The 18748-nt window shown below is 50.4% G+C and overlaps 1 protein-coding gene and 1 long non-coding RNA gene across 3 annotated transcripts in view; both read right to left on the reverse strand.

Moving 5' to 3' along the window:
* Positions 1-2586, reverse strand: part of LOC144685662 (uncharacterized) — a 666871-nt gene extending 664285 nt beyond the window's left edge. Inside the window, exons 1-2 of one of the 2 annotated variants that reach the window (XR_013577755.1) lie at positions 1926-2586; positions 1741-1878 (exon numbers count right to left, since the gene is read on the reverse strand). This is a non-coding gene — a long non-coding RNA (uncharacterized LOC144685662). Of the gene's footprint in view, positions 1-1731; positions 1879-1925 lie in introns of those variants that run through there. The other variant, XR_013577756.1, reaches the window with a different exon arrangement.
* Positions 2587-4331: 1745 nt separating this feature from the next.
* Positions 4332-5785, reverse strand: LOC144686143 (uncharacterized). Its single transcript, XM_078551287.1, has one exon. It carries the CDS (start codon positions 5783-5785, stop codon positions 4463-4465), a length of 1323 nt encoding a protein of 440 aa, XP_078407413.1. The 3' UTR covers positions 4332-4462.
* Positions 5786-18748: the final 12963 nt, after the last annotated feature.

Raw genomic sequence — 18748 nt, forward strand, 5'->3', positions numbered from 1 at the left:
TGTGAACTCTTGAGGTAAGAACTTCACTTCTTTACAGGAGACACTAGCCTCGCCACCTCGCTGGTAGCAGGGGTGAGGGAGGTCAGTATGAGTGTAGAGGGGCTGCTTTCACTTGCCCCAAGGCAGGACGGAAGATCCAGGTCCAGCTAAAGGAAGTGAATTCTGCAGAGGCCTCAAGAGAGGACAAGAGTGGACCAGTTGTACGTGGAGCTATCTGAACTCCTGTGAACTGTCTGGCACAGCAACAGATGTCAGTCCAGTGGCCAGAACCATGACTTCAAAACAATTACCCCTATGCATGGTTGTCTTTCTATTCTAGCTGGTTTTGGAACACTGGCCTGACAGTGTCCCATTCCAGCATGAACACACTTGACCCCTTCCAGCTCCATAACAAGCACCTTGGGCAGATGACGAGCAGCATTCTCCCACCAGCTCAGTAATGTTCAATACAGTTTAGGCAGGTTGTCAGTGGCTATAATAAACACTCCACCAGTGGCTATAATAAATACTCCACCATACCCTTCCCCGCCAGCCCATCCCTGCCTAGCCCAGTAGGGTAGCTTAGCTACCAGAGGTCTTCAGGTGCCATACGGATGTGACACAGGTGCCAGTCCTCAGCTGTAATGGAAGTCATGTCCAATGCCATCTTCACCAAGCAGCCATCCACCCATGCTTTCCAGCCAGGGAGATCTGGAGCATGACCCAGATTGACCTTTTTCTTCTTCGAAGCTAAAGACACTGAAACCCAGCCACTACCCTGAATGAGATCAGCAACAACTCAGACTGGGGTTCGAGCCCAGAAATCTTGTGGCAACTCTGTGCAACTCAGTGCTACACTGAGTGACCACCTTACTAACGCACCAATAGCCAAACCCCCATGCCTTTACTATTAAGACTGAGTGCTAGAATGCACCTGTCTGAAGTCATATTGGACAGGGAGGCTATCAGAGTCCCACAGAGCAGCTGATCAGGTGACCTGAGGCTGAATGAACGAATTGTGTTTTTCAACTACTCTCCTTGTCCATTCTTCACATCTGAATCCTCTTTTCCACAGGAGCATGATTTTCGGAGAGTGATGGTGTATCCCATGGATGAACCAAATGCTGCCCACCATTTACTGAATAATGGGAGGGTCTGCACTGATGGGCGTGGTATCTAATAGTAAACCCGCTGGACCTTCCTCAAGATGACTGGATTTCTCCTACTTGTGTAGGCAGAATCATAGACCTCACTGCTGCTATTTGCCCAAGTATTCCTGCCCTTGAGCACAGCTCAGAATGTCAGATTTGGAAGAAAAATTGTCATTCATGAGGCCTTGGAAATGCGCACTCAAAACAATTTATGCTTATTTGCTAAGAATATGTAGAAATCTCCTCCCTCATTATGCTCCAATTTTCCTCTCTCTCATTGGTCTATGGATGGAGTATCCTTATGAGGCTAACCTATCTTCCCCCAGCCCTAAATGGAGCCCCTCAGTCTGAAAGCTAAATCCAGCCATGCAGGGCAGACAGAAAGCTCCTTCTGAAAGGAGGGAACAGGATGGGAAAGCCAAATCTGGATTAATTTAAAATCAAATTGCCATGCTGCAATATTTAATTCACCATTATCTCTATGGGCCACTGACAGCGTAACTTTACATGTTGTTGTTTGTTCAGCACAGTAAAGGTCACTTAGTGTAACTTACAGCAACACTCTATACAAGTGACCAGTTCCATATAGCATAACTCAAAGCTGTTCCACCTGCTGTTTGCAGGTGGCTAGTTGCATACAGAGTAGCAAAGTAACATCCCCTAGAGCTGAGCAGCAGAATCAGAGTTACTCATTTCTACTGTACAGGTCGCTGATTATTCAGCAGGGTAAAGGTTGCTCACTGTATATCTCTACAGCTCACTGCTTATTCAGGTCAGTGGTTACTCACTATTAACTGAGTGTAATTCACAGCAACACCTTGTACAAGTGACTCGGTTCATAACTCAAAGCTTGCAGGTAGCTTGTTCCATACAGGTTAGTACAATAACAACCCCAAGAGGTGACTGGTTCCATACAGCCTAACTCACAGGATGCTGACAATTTCCATACAGTGCCACTAACTGCAAAAACTCACCAACGAACCTGCTCAGTGTAGTATAACTCATAGCCACATCCCCACAGGGGTCCAACTCCATACAGTGTAATTCACAGCAACATCCTGTATGGGTGAACAATTCCATACTGTGTAACTGAAAGCAACACCCCTTACAGGCAGCCACTTCCATACAATGTAACTTACAATATCCCCAATAAGTGGTTAGTTCCCACCCCAACTGGCTTCTCCTCACATCCAACAGCCATCTCACCCAGTTCCTCCCCCGAAGGCACAGGGCCTCATCAGTAGCCCAATTTATTCCACCCTATTTTGTTAACCCTAGAGGCGCCTCCACCAAGCTCGAATAACTGTCTCTGCCCAAATCTGCTTTTGTCCCAATACGTGATGCAATTATACCCTTGACCCCCAAACTTACTGAAGGCTCCGATTAACTGTTGAACCCCAGTTATGCAGCAATAAAAAATGTTTTAAAAGCAATATGGTAATTAAAGTGTTTATTTGTACAGTCCTGACACAATGGTTTGATTTTCCTTTGCTATACATCACTAATCCAACCGGCTCCTACCCACTCCAATTCCAATCCAACCGGCTCCTATCCAATCCAACTGGCTCCTACCCACTCCATCCCCAATCCAACCGGCTCCGACCCACTCCAATTCCAATCCAACCGGCTCCATCCCCAATCCAACCGGCTCCGACCCACTCCGTCCCCAATCCAACCGGCTCCGACCCACTCCATCCCCAATCCAACCGGCTCCTACCCACTCCATCCCCAATCCAACTGACTCCTATCCACTCCATCCCCAATCCAACCGGCTCCAACAAACTCCATCCCCAATCCAACCCGCTCCATCCCCAACCCAACTGACTTCTATCCACTCCATCCCCAATCCAACCCGCTCCAACCCACTCCATCCCCAATCCAACCCGCTCCATCCCCAATCCAACTGACTCCTATCCACTCCATCCCCAATCAAACCCGCTCCATCCCCAATCCAACCGGCTCCGACCCACTCCATCCCCAATCCAACCGGCTCCGACCCACTCCAATTCCAATCCAACCGGCTCCTACCCACTCCATCCCCAATCCAACTGACTCCTATCCACTCCATCCCCAATCCAACCGGCTCCAACCCACTCCATCCCCAATCCAACCCGCTCCATCCCCAATCCAACCGGCTCCAACCCACTCCATCCCCAATCCAGCCGGCTCCTACCCACTCCAATTCCAATCCAACCGGCTCCTACCCACTCCAATCCCAATCCAACCTGCTTCTACCCACTCCATCCCCAATCCAACCGGCTCTTACCCACTCCATCCCCAATCCAACCGGCTCCTACCCACTCCATCCCCAATCCAACCGGCTCCTACCCACTCCATCCCCAATCCAACCGGCTCCTACCCACTCCATCCCCAATCCAACCGGCTCCTACCCACTCCAATCCCAATCCAACCGGCTCCTACCCACTCCAATCCAACCGGCTCCTACCCACTCCATCCCCAATCCAACCGGCTCCTACCCACTCCAATCCCAATCCAACCGGCTCCTACCCACTCCATCCCCAATCCAACCAGCTCCGATCCACTCCATCCCCAATCCAACCTGCTACTACCCACTCCATCCCCAATCCAACCGGCTCCAACCCACTCCATCCCCAATCCAACCGGCTCCAACCCACTCCAATCCCAATCCAGCTTGCTCCTACCCACTCCAATCCCAATCCATCTGGCTCCTACCCACTCCATCCCCAATCCAACCGGCTCCTACCCACTCCATCCCCAATCCAACCGGCTCCGACCCACTCCAATCCCAATCCATCCGGCTCCGACCCACTCCAATCCCAATCCATCCGGCTCCTACCCACTCCATCCCCAATCCAACCGGCTCCTACCCACTCCATCCCCAATCCAACCGGCTCCTACCCACTCCATCCCCAATCCAACCGGCTCTGACCCACTCCAATCCCAATCCATCCGGCTCCGACCCACTCCATCCCCAATCCAACCGGCTCCGACCCACTCCAACCCCAATCCAACCGGCTCCGACCCACTCCAACCCCAATCCAACCGGCTCCGACCCACTCCATCCCCAATCCAACCGGCTCCGACCCACTCCAATCCCAATCCATCCGGCTCCTACCCACTCCATCCCCAATCCATCCGGCTCCTACCTACTCCATCCCCAATCCAACCGGCTCCTACCCACACCATCCCCAATCCAACCGGCTCCTACCCACTCCATCCCCAATCCAAGCTGATACCAACACCAATATCAATTAACCGGCTCCTACCCACTCCAATCCCAATCCAACCATCTTTAATATCAAGACGTTAAGTACAGAAGAACAAGGTATGTGACGTATGTTCCCATGAGTTCACTGTTTGTCCAGCAATGTGAAGAGTAAGATGAGGACGATCAGAGGGGTGAAGATGAGAGATAGGCACAGAAATTCCAGCCCATACAGGAGGAAGATGGAGCAAAAGTAACAGCACGGAGATGTCTGCTCACACCGTGCCACTGTGTTCACCAGCCACAATGGGTAATGCAGGCACGGCAAATAGCCACAACTCCGAGTGGTCTGCAGCCGCTGGCGGAAGGCCTGCTCCAGCCTCCTGCACGGCCCTCCTCGTGAAGCTGGGGGTATGGGCATCGCACTCCGTCTGCCAGCCACTGCTTGGTTTAGAAATGCCATCTCTTCCTGAAGCTGGCGGATCTCCCACTCGGGCATCGGGGTCCTTTGGCGACAGATGGGGCAGCAGATCTGGCTGGTGCTGTTCACTTCCACTTTCTCCATAATGCTTTTCACACAGCTATCACAGACGCTGTGGTTGCAGTTCAACAAGGCCTGCTTGTGAGCACCAGAGTCATACAGTTCAATACAGACAGGGCATTCCTGCTCCTCATTGCCTATTGTGAAGCCACCTCCAACATAGTGAGTTGTGCCAGATACATTGTGACACAGCACAGACCGTCTGCGCTCAACTTTCTCTTCCCCGAGTTCACTTCCTGTTGCGTAGGCCTCGGCCTGATGTCTTTCACCAGCAACGCCCTCTTCTTCGGCCAAGGAAACCTTGGAGTTGATTCCTGTGTGCTCCCTCCAACTTTTCTCTACATCAGACAGCAGAGGTACATTGCCGAGGTCCAGCAGGGACTCTCTTGAGCTACCTCCACTCTTTCCCAGCCTTCCTGTCCCATTAGTTGATGGATTGTGCTGGGAAGGATAGCAGCTCTCTACCTGGTTGGCTCCTGACAATCTCCTGTATTTTTGTGGGTCCTCCTGGTCAGATAGTTTCTGTCGCGGCATTGTAGGGCTACCCTCCACAGGAGGATCAGTAAGAGTCACTGAAGCTTCGGATGCCATCTGCACTGTTTGTAAAGCCCTTTGCACGCCTCTCTTACTGACATTGTCACTGCCCACCTCACTCTCACAGATATACTGGGATTGCTCCTTCCCTTGGAAGCCACTTTGCTTGGCATTAATGACACATGCCGTGTTGGCCTGGGTCAGATTCTCAGAGCCTCGGCTGGGTAGGGGGAGTCTCCCCTTGACTTCCTGCTCCACATAAGGATTTAGTTGCTCTGCATGCGGTGATTGTCTCTCAATCTCATTTATATGAGTCAATTCGTTGAATGTTCTGCACTCCTGACCTTCACCGTTAGATTCATTCTCCTCCTGAAGGGTTAACAGAGTCTCCATCGTGTGTACGTTAATACTCTGTGGTTCAGAAAAGAGAACGGTAGTCACATTATTGTAAAAATCTCTCTCCCCATGACTCATTGTGACATTTGCTTTTTCCTGACAGTTTGGGTGATGGGTAAGAGCTGCTGCTTGCCAAGCTCTTCTCGTGCCAGCCTCTTAACTTGGGGCCTCAGTGTCTCACAGCCTATCACTGTCTGTTACATTTGCAGCCTCTCCCTGCAGCCAGACCATACTATAAAGCAAGAGTCCCAACACTTGCCTGCAATGCCAGGTAGCTGCCCTTGGTTGCTACCTTGATGTCAATCCTTGGGGACTAACAGTGCATCACCTTTTCGGAGCTGACAGATTCTTCCATGCTTGCAGGCTGTCTCCTTGTCGAATAACTTCTCTCTCAATTCATCGGGTCATTGCTGCCAGTTTCAATATTAGCTGCCCTGTAACATAGGTGCCACCCTGTAGCTGTGACTCAAAGGCCTTGTGCCTATCAGTGCTTTGTGCCAGATAAGCAACAAGCCTTTCTGCCAGATTAGAGAGATAACCGCCTTCCCAGCAAATCATAGCAAGCAATCATATGAAGGCCCCTCTCAGCAACCAATGAAGGCATCTCCAAGGCCTGAGTGAGCTGAGACTAGCTCTACAAACAATACTGATTATACAAATCACAAACTAACCTAGTAGCTACTTCAATTAACTCTTAATTGGCAGGCACTGACCTGGTAAGTACTTTGTACAGTTGCTTTGGGAGTCTGGTGTCAGAATATGAACGATAAGCTCCACCCAGGAAAGCTAATTTTGAGTGCTTAGCACCTCAATGCTAAGCATGTTGGCTCGGGAGAGGACACTGCTGTTGCCATAAGACCGTAAGACATAGGAGCAGAAATTAGGCCATTCGGCCCATCGAGTCTGCGCCGCCATTCAATCATAGCTGATAGGTTTCTCAACCCCATTCTCCCGCCTTCTCCCCATAACCTTTGATCCCCTTACCAATCAAGAACCTATCTATCTCGGTCTTAAATCCTTCTTGCAACCAGATTTGCAGGATTTTGTGAAGGCATTGGAGGTGGTACTTCTCCATTGCTTTGAGGTGATATCTGTAAGTTGTCCAAGTGTCCGAAGCATATAGGAGCTTGGGGATCAGTGCTGCCATGACCTTAGTCTCAGGTGGAGATCCCGGTCCTCAAATACTCTTTTCCTCAGTTGGCCAAGGGCTGAGCTGGAACACTGGAGGCGACGATAGGTTTTGCTGTCTATGTCTGCCTTCATCGAGAGAAGGTTCTAAAGATATGGAAAATGGTCCATATTTCCCAGGATCTCACCATTGAGCTGTGGGAGCTGGTTGGCAGAGGACCCTTAGTTTTCTGGGTGTTTAGTTAAAGGCCCATTTTCTCATATGTTTCGGAGAAAAAGTTGACAGTGACCAGGAGCTCAGATTCTGGGTGTGCACAGACAAATGTCAGTGAGGGCTCTGGATTGGATGTAGTCACAGTATGCTGGGAGCACTTTTGAGTAACTACAAGAAGTAATGTGGAGTTGCAAGGGGTTGAAGTTGTACTTCATTTAAAAATGCAGGAATAAAAGCAAAATACTGCTGGAGATCAGAAATAAAAATGGAAAGTGCTGGAAAAACTCAGCAGGTCTGGCAGCAAATGTGGAGAGAGAAACTGAGTTAATGTTTTGAGTCCAATATAACTCTTCTTCAGAACTGAGGAGAGGTAGGGATTTAACGGGTTTTATACCGTTGAAAAAATGGGGATGGTCAGTTGGAACAAAAGGGAAGGACAGGGAAAGGTTAGAGGGGAGGGGAGATTAAATACCAAAGAGGTCATGGAACAAAAGGCAAAGAGAGTGCAAATTGCAGTAGTGAAGGAACAAACAGAGAAGGATTTAATAGCAGATAAAGGTCAGCACTGTTGGGAAGCAAAATATTAGAACAAGATACAGACTAGCACTGGGGGGAAAAAAAATACAAAATGGAGGACAGAGTTCATGGTCTGAAGTTGTTGAACTCAATATTGAAACCAGAAGGCTGTAAGGTGCCTAATCGGAAGATGAGGTGCTGTTTCTCCAACTTGCGTTGTGCTTCACTGAAAGATTGCAGCAGGCCAAAGACAGAAGTGTGAGCATGACAGCAAGATGATGAATTGAAATGACAAGAGCCAGAAGGTCGGGGTAATGCTTGCGGACAGAATGAAGGTGTTCCGCAAAGTGGTCACCCGATCTGCGTTTGGTCTCCCCGATGTACTGCTACTTCCTGGGGTACAAATGAGGGGTGTTAGTAGCTGACTGAGGTACAGTTCCACACCCCCTGGTTGCTTACAGGGATATAGTTCTACACCCTCCGGCAGCTTAATGGTATACAGTTCCAGACCCGCAGGCGGGTTACTGGGGTAGAATTCCAGACAGCCTGACTGCTTACTGGTGTAGAATTCCACACACCCTGACTGCTTACTGGGGTAGAATTCTACACACCCTGACTGCTTACTGGTGTAGAATTCCACAAACCCTGACTGCTTACTGGGGTAGAATTCCACAACCCTGACTGCTTACTGGGGTAGAATTCCACAACCCTGACTGCTTACTGGGGTAGTATTCCACACGCCCTGACTGATTACTGGGTTCGATTTCCACACACACTGAATGCTTACTGGGGTAGTGCTCCATGCACCCTGACTGATTACTGGGGTAGAATTCTATACACCCTGACTGCTTACTGGGGTAGAATTCTACACACCCTGACTGCGTGCTGGTGTAGAATTCCACAAACCCTGACTGCTTACTGAGGAAGAATTCGACACACCCTGACTGTTACTGGCGTATAATTCCACACACCCTGACTGCTTACTGGGGTAGAATTCCACACACCCTGACTGCTTACTGGGGTCGAAATGCACACACACTGGCTGCTTACTGGGGTAGAATTCCACACACGCTATCTGCTTACTGGGGTAGAATTCCACACACCCTGACTGATTACTGGGTTCGATTTCCACACACTCTGAATGCTTACTGGGGTAGTGCTCCATGCACCCTGACTGCTTACTGGGGTAGAGCTCCACACACCCTGATTGCTTACTGGGGCAGAGTTTAACACACTTTGACTGCTTACTGGGGTGGAATTCCACACACCCAGACTGCTTACTGGGGTAGAATTCCACACACCCTAACTGCTTTCTGGGGTAATGCTCGACACACACTGACTGTTTACTGGGGTAGAATTCCACACACCCTGACTGCGTACTGGGGCAGAATGCCACAGATTCTAACTGCTTACTGGGGTAGAGTTCCACACACCCTGAGTGCTTACTGGGGTAGAGTTCCACACTCCCTGACTACTTACTGGGGTAGATTTCCACACACCCTCAGTGCGTACTGGGTTAGAATTCCACACACGCTGGCTGCTTACTGTGTTAGAATTCCACACACACTAACTACTTAGTGGGGTAGTGCTCCACATACCCTGACTGATTATTGGGGTTGACATCGACACGCCCTGACTGCTTACTGGGGTAGAGCTCCACACACCCTGACTGCTTACTGGGGTAGAATTGCACCCACGCTAACTGCTTACTGGGGTAGAGATCCACACTCCCTGACGCTTAATGGGGTAGAAGTCCAAACACCCTGACTGTTTAATGGGGTAGAATTCAACAGACCCTGACTGCTTTCTGGGGTCGAATTGCACACATCCTGACTGCTTATTGGGTTAGAATATCATACACCCTAACTGCTTAGTGGGGTGGTGCTCCACGCCCCCTGACTGCTTACTGGGGTAGTGCACCACACACCCTGACTGCTTACTGGGGGTAGAGTTCCACACATTCTGACTGCTTACTGGCGAAGAACTCCACACACCCTGACTTCTTACTGGGGTAGAGTTCCACACTCCCTGACTGGTTACTGGGGTAGAGTTCCACACTCCCCGACTGCTAACTGGGTTAGAACTCCACACACCCTGACTTCTTATGGGGGTAGAATTCCACACACCCTGACTGCTTACTGGGGTAGAATTCCACACACCCTGACTGCTTACTGGGGTAGAATTCCACACACACTGACTGCTTACTGTGTTAGAATTCCACACACACTAACTACTTAGTGGGGTAGTGCTCCACACACCCTGACTGATAATTGGGGTTGACCTCGACACGCCCTGACTGCTTACTGGGGTAGAGCTCCACACACCCTGACTGCTTACTGGGGTAGAATTGCACCCACGCTAACTGCTTACTGGCGTAGAATTGCACACACCCTGACTGCTTACTGGGGTAGAATTGCACACACCCTGACTGCTTACTGGGGTAGAATTCCACGCACCCTGACTGCTTACTGGGGTAGAATGCCACGCACCCAGACTGCTTACTGGGGTAGAACTCCACGCACCCTGACTACATACTGGGGTAGTGCTCCAAATACCCTGACTAATTACTGGGGTAGAATTCCACACACCCTGACAGATAATGGGGTAAAATTCCACACACCCTGACTGCGTACTGGGGCAGAATGCCACAGATTCTTACTGCTTACTGCGGTAGAGTTCCACACACCCTGAGTGCTTACTGGGGTAGAGTTCGATACTCCCTGACTACTTACTGGGGTAGATTTCCACAAACCCTGACTGCGTACTGGGTTAGAATTCCACACACCCTGACTGCTTACTGTGTTAGAATTCCACACACACACTAACTTAGTGGGGTAGTGCTCCACACACCCTGACTGCTTACTGGGGCAGAATTGCACCCACGCTAACTGCTTACTGGTGTAGAATTGCACACACCCTGACTGCTTACTGGGGTAGAGATCCACACTCCATGATGCTTAATGGGGTAGAAGTCCAAACACCCTGACTGTTTAATGGGGTAGAATTCAACAGACCCTGACTGCTTTCTGGGGTCGAATTGCACACATCCTGACTGCTTACTGGGTTAGAATATCATACACCCTAACTGCTTAGTGGGGTGGTGCTCCACGCCCCCTGACTGCTTACTGGGGTAGTGCACCACACACCCTAACTGCTTACTGGGGTAGAGCACCACACACCCTGACTGCTTACTGAGGTAGAGCACCACACACCCTGACTGCTTACTGGGGTAGAATTCCACACACCCTGGCTGCTTACTGGGGTAGAGCACCACACACTCTGACTGCTTACTGGGGGTAGAGTTCCACACATTCTGACTGCTTACTGGGGTAGAATTCCACACGCCCTGACTGCTTAATAGGGTAGAGTTCCACACACCCTGACTGCTTACTGGGGTAGGATTCCACACACACTGACTGCTTACTGGGGTCGAATTGCACACACCCTGGCTGCTGACTGGTGTAGAGTTCCACACCCCGTACCTACTTACTGGGTCAGAATTCCCCACACCCAAACTGCTGAGTTGGGAGGTGCTCCACGCACCGTGATTGATAACTGGGGTAGGATTCCACACACCCTGACTGCTTACTGCGGTAAGTTCCACACACCCTGAATTCTTACTGGGTTACAATGCCACACACCCTGACTTATTACTGGGGTATAGTTCCACACACCCTGACTGCTTACTGGGGTAGAACTCCACACACCCCGACTGATTACTGGGGTAGGATTCCACACACCCTGACGGCTTACTGGGGTACAATTCCACACAACCTGACTTCTTACTGGGGTAGAGTTCCACACACCCTGAGTGCTTATTGGGGTATTGCTCCACACACCCTGACTGATTACTAGAGTAAAGCTCCACACACCCAGACTGCTTACTGGGCTATAGCTCCACAGGCTCAGACTGCTTACTGGGTTAGAGCTCCGCACACCCTGACTGCTTGCTGGGGTAGAGTTCCACACACCCTGACTGCTGACTGGGGTAGAGTTGCACACACCCTGCCTACTTATTGGGGTAGAATTCCACACACCCTGACTGCTTACTGGGGTTGAATTCCACACACCCTGACTGCTTACTGGGGCAGAATTCCACACACCCTGACTGATTACATTAGTAGAGCTCCACAAACCCTGACTGCTTACTGTGCCCGATCTCCACAGACTCAGACTGCTTACTGGGGTAGAATTCCACACACCCTGACTGCATATTTGGGTACAATTCCACACACCCTGACTGCTTACTGGGGTAGTGCTCCACACACCCTGGATGCTTACTGGGGTAGCATTCCACATACCCTGACTGCTTACTGGGGTAGAGCTCCACACACCCTGGATGCTTACTGGGGCAGAATTCCACACAACCTGACTGTTTTCTAGGGTAGAATTCCACACACCCAGACTGCTTACTGGGGTAGAATTCCACAGAGTCTGACTGCTTACTGGGATAGAATTCTCACGTTCTGACTGCTTAATGGGGTAGAATTCCACAGACACTGACTGCTTACTGGGGTAGAATTCCACACACCCTGACTGCTTACTGGTGTAGAATTCCACACGTCCTGACTGCTTACTGGGGTAGAATTCCACACACACTGACTGCTTACTGGGGTAGAATTCCACACGGCCTGACTGCTTAATGGGTTAGAATACCACAAAACTGAGTGCTTACTGGGTTAGTATTCCACACCCCCTGACTGCTTACTTGGGTAGAGCTCCACACATCCTGACTGCTTACTGTGCCCGAGCTCCACCGACTCAGACTGCTTACTGGGGTAGAATTCCACAGATTCTGACTGCATACTGGGGTTGAATTCCAACCACCATGTCTGCTTTCTCCGGCAGAATTCCACACACCCTGACTGATTACATGGGTAGAGCTCCACACAACCTGACTGCTTACTGTGCCCGAGCTCCACAGACTCAGACTGCTTACTGGGGTAGAATTCCACACAGGCTGACTGCTTACTGGGGTAGAATTCCACAGTTTCTGACTGCTAACTGGGGTAGAATTCCACACACCCTGACTCCTTAATGGGGTAGAATTCCACACACCCTGACTGCGTACTGGGGTAGAATGCCACACACCCTGACTGCTTTCTGGGGTAGAGTTCCGCACACGCTGACTGCTTACTGGGGTAGAGTTCCGCACACGCCGACTGCTTAATGTGGTAGAGTTCCACACACCCTGACTGCTTACTGAGGTAGAATTCCACACACCCTGACTGCTTACTGGGATAGAATTCCACACAGCCTGATGCTTAATAGGGTAGAAGTCCAAACACCCTGACTGCTTAATAAGGTAGAATTCAACACACCCTGACTGCTTTCTGGGGTCGAATTGTACACATCCTGACAGCTTATTGGGTTAGAATATCATACACCCTAACTGCTTAGTGGGGTGGTGCTCCACGCCCCCTGACTGCTTACTGGGGTAGTGCACCACACACCCTGACTGCTTACTGGGGTAGAGCACCACACATCCTGACTGCTTACTGGGGTAGAGCACCACACACCCTGACTGCTTACTGGGGTAGAGCACCACACACCCTGATTTCTTATTGGGGTAGAATTCCACACACCCCTGACTGCTTACTAGGGTAGAATTCCACACACCCTGACTGCTTACTGGGGTAGAATTCCACACACCCTGACTGCTTACTGGGGTAGAATTCCACACGCCCTGACTGCTTAATGGGGTGGAGTTCCACACACCCTGACTGCTTACTAGGGTAGGCTTCCACACACCCTGACTGCTTACTGGGGTTGAATTGCACACACCCTGGCTGCTGACTGGGGTAGAGTTCCACACCCCGTACCTACTTACTGGGTCAGAATTCCCCACACCCAAACTGCTGAGTTGGGAGGTGCTCCATGCACCATGATTGATAACTGGGGTAGGATTCCACACACCCTGACTGCTTACTGCGTTAAGTTCCACACACCCTGAATTCTTACTGGGTTACAATGCCACACACCCTGACTTATTACTGGGGTAGAGTTCCACACACCCTGACTGCTTACTGGGGTAGAACTCCACACACCCTGACTGATTACTGGGGTAGGATTCCACACACCCTGACGGCTTACTGGGGTACAATTCCACACAACCTGACTGTTTACTGGGGTAGATTCCACACACCCTGACTGCTTATTGGGGTATTGCTCCACACACCCTGACTGATTACTGGGCTATAGCTCCACAGACTCAGACTGCTAACTGGGTTAGAGCTCCACGCACCCTGACTGCTTACTGGGATAAAGTTCCACACACCCTGACTGCTGACTGGGGTAGAGTTGCACACACCCTGCCTACTTATTGGGGTAGAATTCCACACACTCTAACTGCTTACTGGGGTTGAATTCCGCACACCCTGACTGCTTACTGGGGCAGAATTCCACACACCCTGACTGATTACATTAGTAGAGCTCCACACACCCTGACTGCTTACTGTGCCCGATCTCCACAGACTCAGACTGCGTACTGGGGTAGAATTCCACACAGGCTGACTGCTTACTGGGGTAGAATTCCACCGATTGTGACTGCTTACTGGGGTAGAATTCCAACCGCCCTGACTGCTTAATGGGGTAGAATTCCACACACCCTGACTGCATACTTGGGTAAAATTCCACACACCCTGACTGCTTACTGGGGTAGAGCTCCACACACCCTGGATGCTTACTGGGGTAGCATTCCACACACCCTGGCTGCTGATGGGGAAAGTCCAAACACCCTGACTGCATTCTGGGGTAGAATTCCACAGACTCTGACTGCTTACTGGGGTAGAATTCCACACGCCCTGACTGCTTGCTGGGGTAGAATTCCACACAGCCTGACTGCTTACTGGGGTAGAGTTCCACAATCCCTGACTGCTTAATGGGGTTGCATTCCACACACCCTGACTGCTTACAGGGGTAGAATTCTACTCACCCAGACTACTTACTGGGGTAGAATTCCACACACCCTGACAGCTTACTGGGGTAGAATTCCACAGCCTCTTACTGCTTACTGGGGTAGAATTCCACACACCCTTACTGCTTAGTGGAGTAGAATTCCACACGCCCTTACTGCTTACTGGGGTAGAATTCCACAGACTCTGACTGCTTAGTGGAGTAGAATTCCACAGACTCTGACTCCTTACTGGGGTAGAATTCCCCACGCCCTCACTGCTTACTAGGGTAGAATTTCACACGCCCTGACTGCTTAATGGGGTAGAATTGCACAAACCTGAGTGCTTACTAGGTTAGTATTGCACACACGCTGACTGCATACTTGGGTAGAATTCCACACGCCCTGACGGCTTACTGGGGTAGAGCTCCACACAGCCTGGATGCTTACTGTGGTAGAGTTCCGCAAACGCTGACTGCTTAATGGGGTAGAATTCCTCACACCCTGACTGCTTACTGGGGTAGAGTTCAACACACGCTGACTGCTTACTGGGGTAGAGTTCCACACACCCTGACTGCTTACTGGGGTAGGATACCACACACCCTGATGCTTAATGGGGTATAAGTCCAAACACCCTGACTGCTTACTGGGGTTGAATTCCGCACACCCTGACTGCTTTCTGGGGCAGAATTCCACACACCCTGACTTATTACATGAGTAGAGCTCCACACACCCTGACTGCTTACTGTGCCCGAGCTCCGCAGACTCAGACTGCTTACTGGGGTAGAATTCCACACAGGCTGACTGCTTACTGGGGTAGAATTCCACAGATTCTGACTGCTAACTGGGGTAGAATTCAACACACCTGACTGCGTACTGGGGTAGAATTCCACACATCCTGACTGCTTTCTGGTGTAGAGCTCCACACACCCTGGCTGCTTACTGGGGTAGAGTTCCGCACATGCTGACTGCTTAATGGGGTAGAGTTCCACACACCCTGTCTGTTTACTGGGGTAGAATTCCGCACACCCTGACGGCTTACTGGGTTAGAATTCCACACACCCTGACTGCTTACTGGGATAGAATTCCACTCACCCTGACTGCTGACGGGGGTAGAATTCCACAAATGCTGACTGCTTACTGTGGTAGAATTCCACACACCCTACTGCTCACTGGGGTAGAATTCCACACACCCTGACTGCATACTCGGGTACAATTCCACAAACCCTGACTGCTTACTGGGGTTGAGCTCCACACACCCTGAATGCTTACTGGGGTAGAATTCCACACACCCTGACTGCTTATGGAGTAGAGTTCCATACACCCTGACTGCTTACTGGGGTAGAATTCCACACACCTGACTGCGTACTGGGTTAGTATTCCACACACCCTGACTACTTACTGGAGTAGAATTCCTCACAACCTGACTGCTTACTGGGGTAGAATTCCACAGACTCTGACTGCTTACTGGGGTAGAATTCCACACAGCCTGACTGCTTACTCGGGTAGAATTCCACACACCCTGACTACATACTGGGGTAGAATTCCACACGCCCTGACTGCTTACTGGGGGAGAATACCATACACCCTGACTGCTGACGGGGGTAGAATTCCACAAACGCTGCCTGCTTACTGGGTTACAATTCCACACACCCTGACTTATTACTGAGTTAGAGTCCCACACAACCTGCCTACTTACAGGGGTAGAATTCCACATACCCTGACTGCTTACTGGTTCAGAATTCCCCACACCCAAACTGCTGAGCGGGATGGTGCTCCACACACCCTGACTGGTAACTGGGGTAAGATTCGAGATACCCTGACTGCTTACTGGGTTAGAATTCCTCAAAACCTGACTGCTTACTGGGGTAGAGTTCCACACACCCTGACTGCTTACTGGGGTAGAATTCCACACTCCTTGACTGCTTACGGGGGTAGAGTTCCACACTCCCTGAATGCTAACTGGGTTAGAGCTCCACACACCCTGACTGCTTACTGGGGTAGAGTTCCACACTCCCTGCCTACTTACTGGGGTAGAATTCCACACACCCTGACTGCTTACTGGGGTTGAATTCCGCACACCCTGACTGATTACATTGGTAGAGCTCCACTCACCCTGACTGTTTTTTGTGCCCGAGCTCCACAGACTCAGACTGCTTACTGGAGTAGAATTCCGCACACGCTGATTGCTTTCTGGGGTCGAATTCCACAGATTCTGACAGCTTACTGGGGTAGAATTCCACACACCCTACCTGCTTACTGGGGTAGAATTCCACACACCCTGACTGCATACTCGGGTACAATTCCACAAACCCTGACTGCTTACTGGGGTAGAATTCCACACACCTGACTGCGTACTGGGTTAGTATTCCACACACCCTGATTGCTTACTGGGGTAGAATTCCACACACCCTGACTGCTTACGGGGGTAGAATTCCACACACCCTGACTGCTTACTGGGGTAGAATTCCACACACCCTGACTGCTTACTGGGGTAGAATTCCACACACCCTGACTGCTTACTGGGGTAGAATTCCACACACCCTGACTGCTTACTGGGGTAGAATTCCACACACCCTGACTGCTTACTGGCTTAGAATTCCACAGTCTCTTACTGCTTACTGGGGTAGAATTCCACACACCCTGACTGCTTACTGGGGTAGAATTCCACACACCCTGACAGTATACTCAGGTACAATTCCACAAACCCTGACTGCTTAATGGGGTTGAGCTCCACACACAATGGATGCTTACTGGGATAGAATTCCACACACCCTGACTGCTTATGGGGTAGAGTTCCACACACCCTGACTGCTTTCTGGGGTAGAATACCACAGACTCTGACTGCTTTCTGGGGTAGAATACCACAGACTCTGACGGCTTTCCGGGGTAGAATACCACAGACTCTGACGGCTTTCCGGGGTAGAATACCACAGACTCTGACTGCTTTCTGGGGTAGAATTCCACACACCCAGACTGCTTACGGGTTAGAATTCCACACACCCTGACTGCTCACTGGGGTAGAATTCCACACACGCTGACTGCTTAATGGCGTAGAATTCCTCACACCCTGACTGCTTACTGGGGTAGAGTTCCACACACCCAGACTGCTTACTGGGGTAGGATACTATGCACCCTGATGCTTAATGGGGTAGAAGTCCAAACATCCTGACTGCTTACTGGGGCAGAATTCCACACACCCTGACTGATTACAGGGTTAGAGCTCCACACACCCTGACTGCTTACTGTGCCCGAGCTCCACAGACTCAGACTGCTTACTGGGGTAGAATTCCACACAGGCTGACTTCTTACTGGGGTAGAATTCCACAGATTCTGACTGCTTACTGGGGTAGAATTCCACACACCCTGACTCCTTAATGGGGTAGAATTCCACACACCTGACTGCTTACTGGGGTAGAATTCCACACACCCGGACTACTTATGGGGTAGAGTTCCACACATCCTGACTGCTTACTGGGGTAGGATTCCACACACCCTGATGCTTAATGGGGTAGAAGTCCACACATTCTGACTGCTTACTAGGGTAGAATTCCACACACCTGACTGCGTACTGGGTTAGTATTCCACACACCATGACTTCTTACTGGGGTAGAATTCCACAGACTCTGACTGCTTACTGGGGTAGAATTCCACACAACCTGACTGCTTACTGGGGTAGAATTCCACAGACTCTGGCTGCATACTGGGGTAGAATTCCACACAGCCTGACTGCTTACTCGGGTAGAATTCCACACACCCTGACTACATACTGGGGTAGAATTCCACACGCCCTGACTGCTTACTGGGGGAGAATTTTACACACCCTGACTGCTTACTGGGGTAGAATTCCACACACTCTGACTGCTTTCTGGGGTAGAATTCCACACACCCTGACTGCTTACTGGGGTAGAATTCCACAGATTCTGACTGCTTACTGGGGTAGCATTCCACACACCCTGACTGCTTACTGCGGTAGAATTCCACAGACTCTGACTGCTTAATGGGGTAGAATTCCACAGACTCTGACTTCTTACTGGGGTAGAATTCCACAGACTCTGACTGCTTACTGGGGTAGAATTCCACACACCCTGACTGCTTACTGGGGTAGAATTCCACACACCCTGACTGCTTACTGGGGTAGAATTCCACACACCCTGACTGCTTACTGGGGCAGAATTCCACATACCCTGACTGATTACATTGGTAGAGC

The sequence above is a fragment of the Cetorhinus maximus genome, chromosome 10 (genome assembly GCF_964194155.1).
Source record: "Cetorhinus maximus chromosome 10, sCetMax3.hap1.1, whole genome shotgun sequence".
In the NCBI taxonomy this organism is placed as follows: Eukaryota; Metazoa; Chordata; class Chondrichthyes; order Lamniformes; family Cetorhinidae; genus Cetorhinus; species Cetorhinus maximus.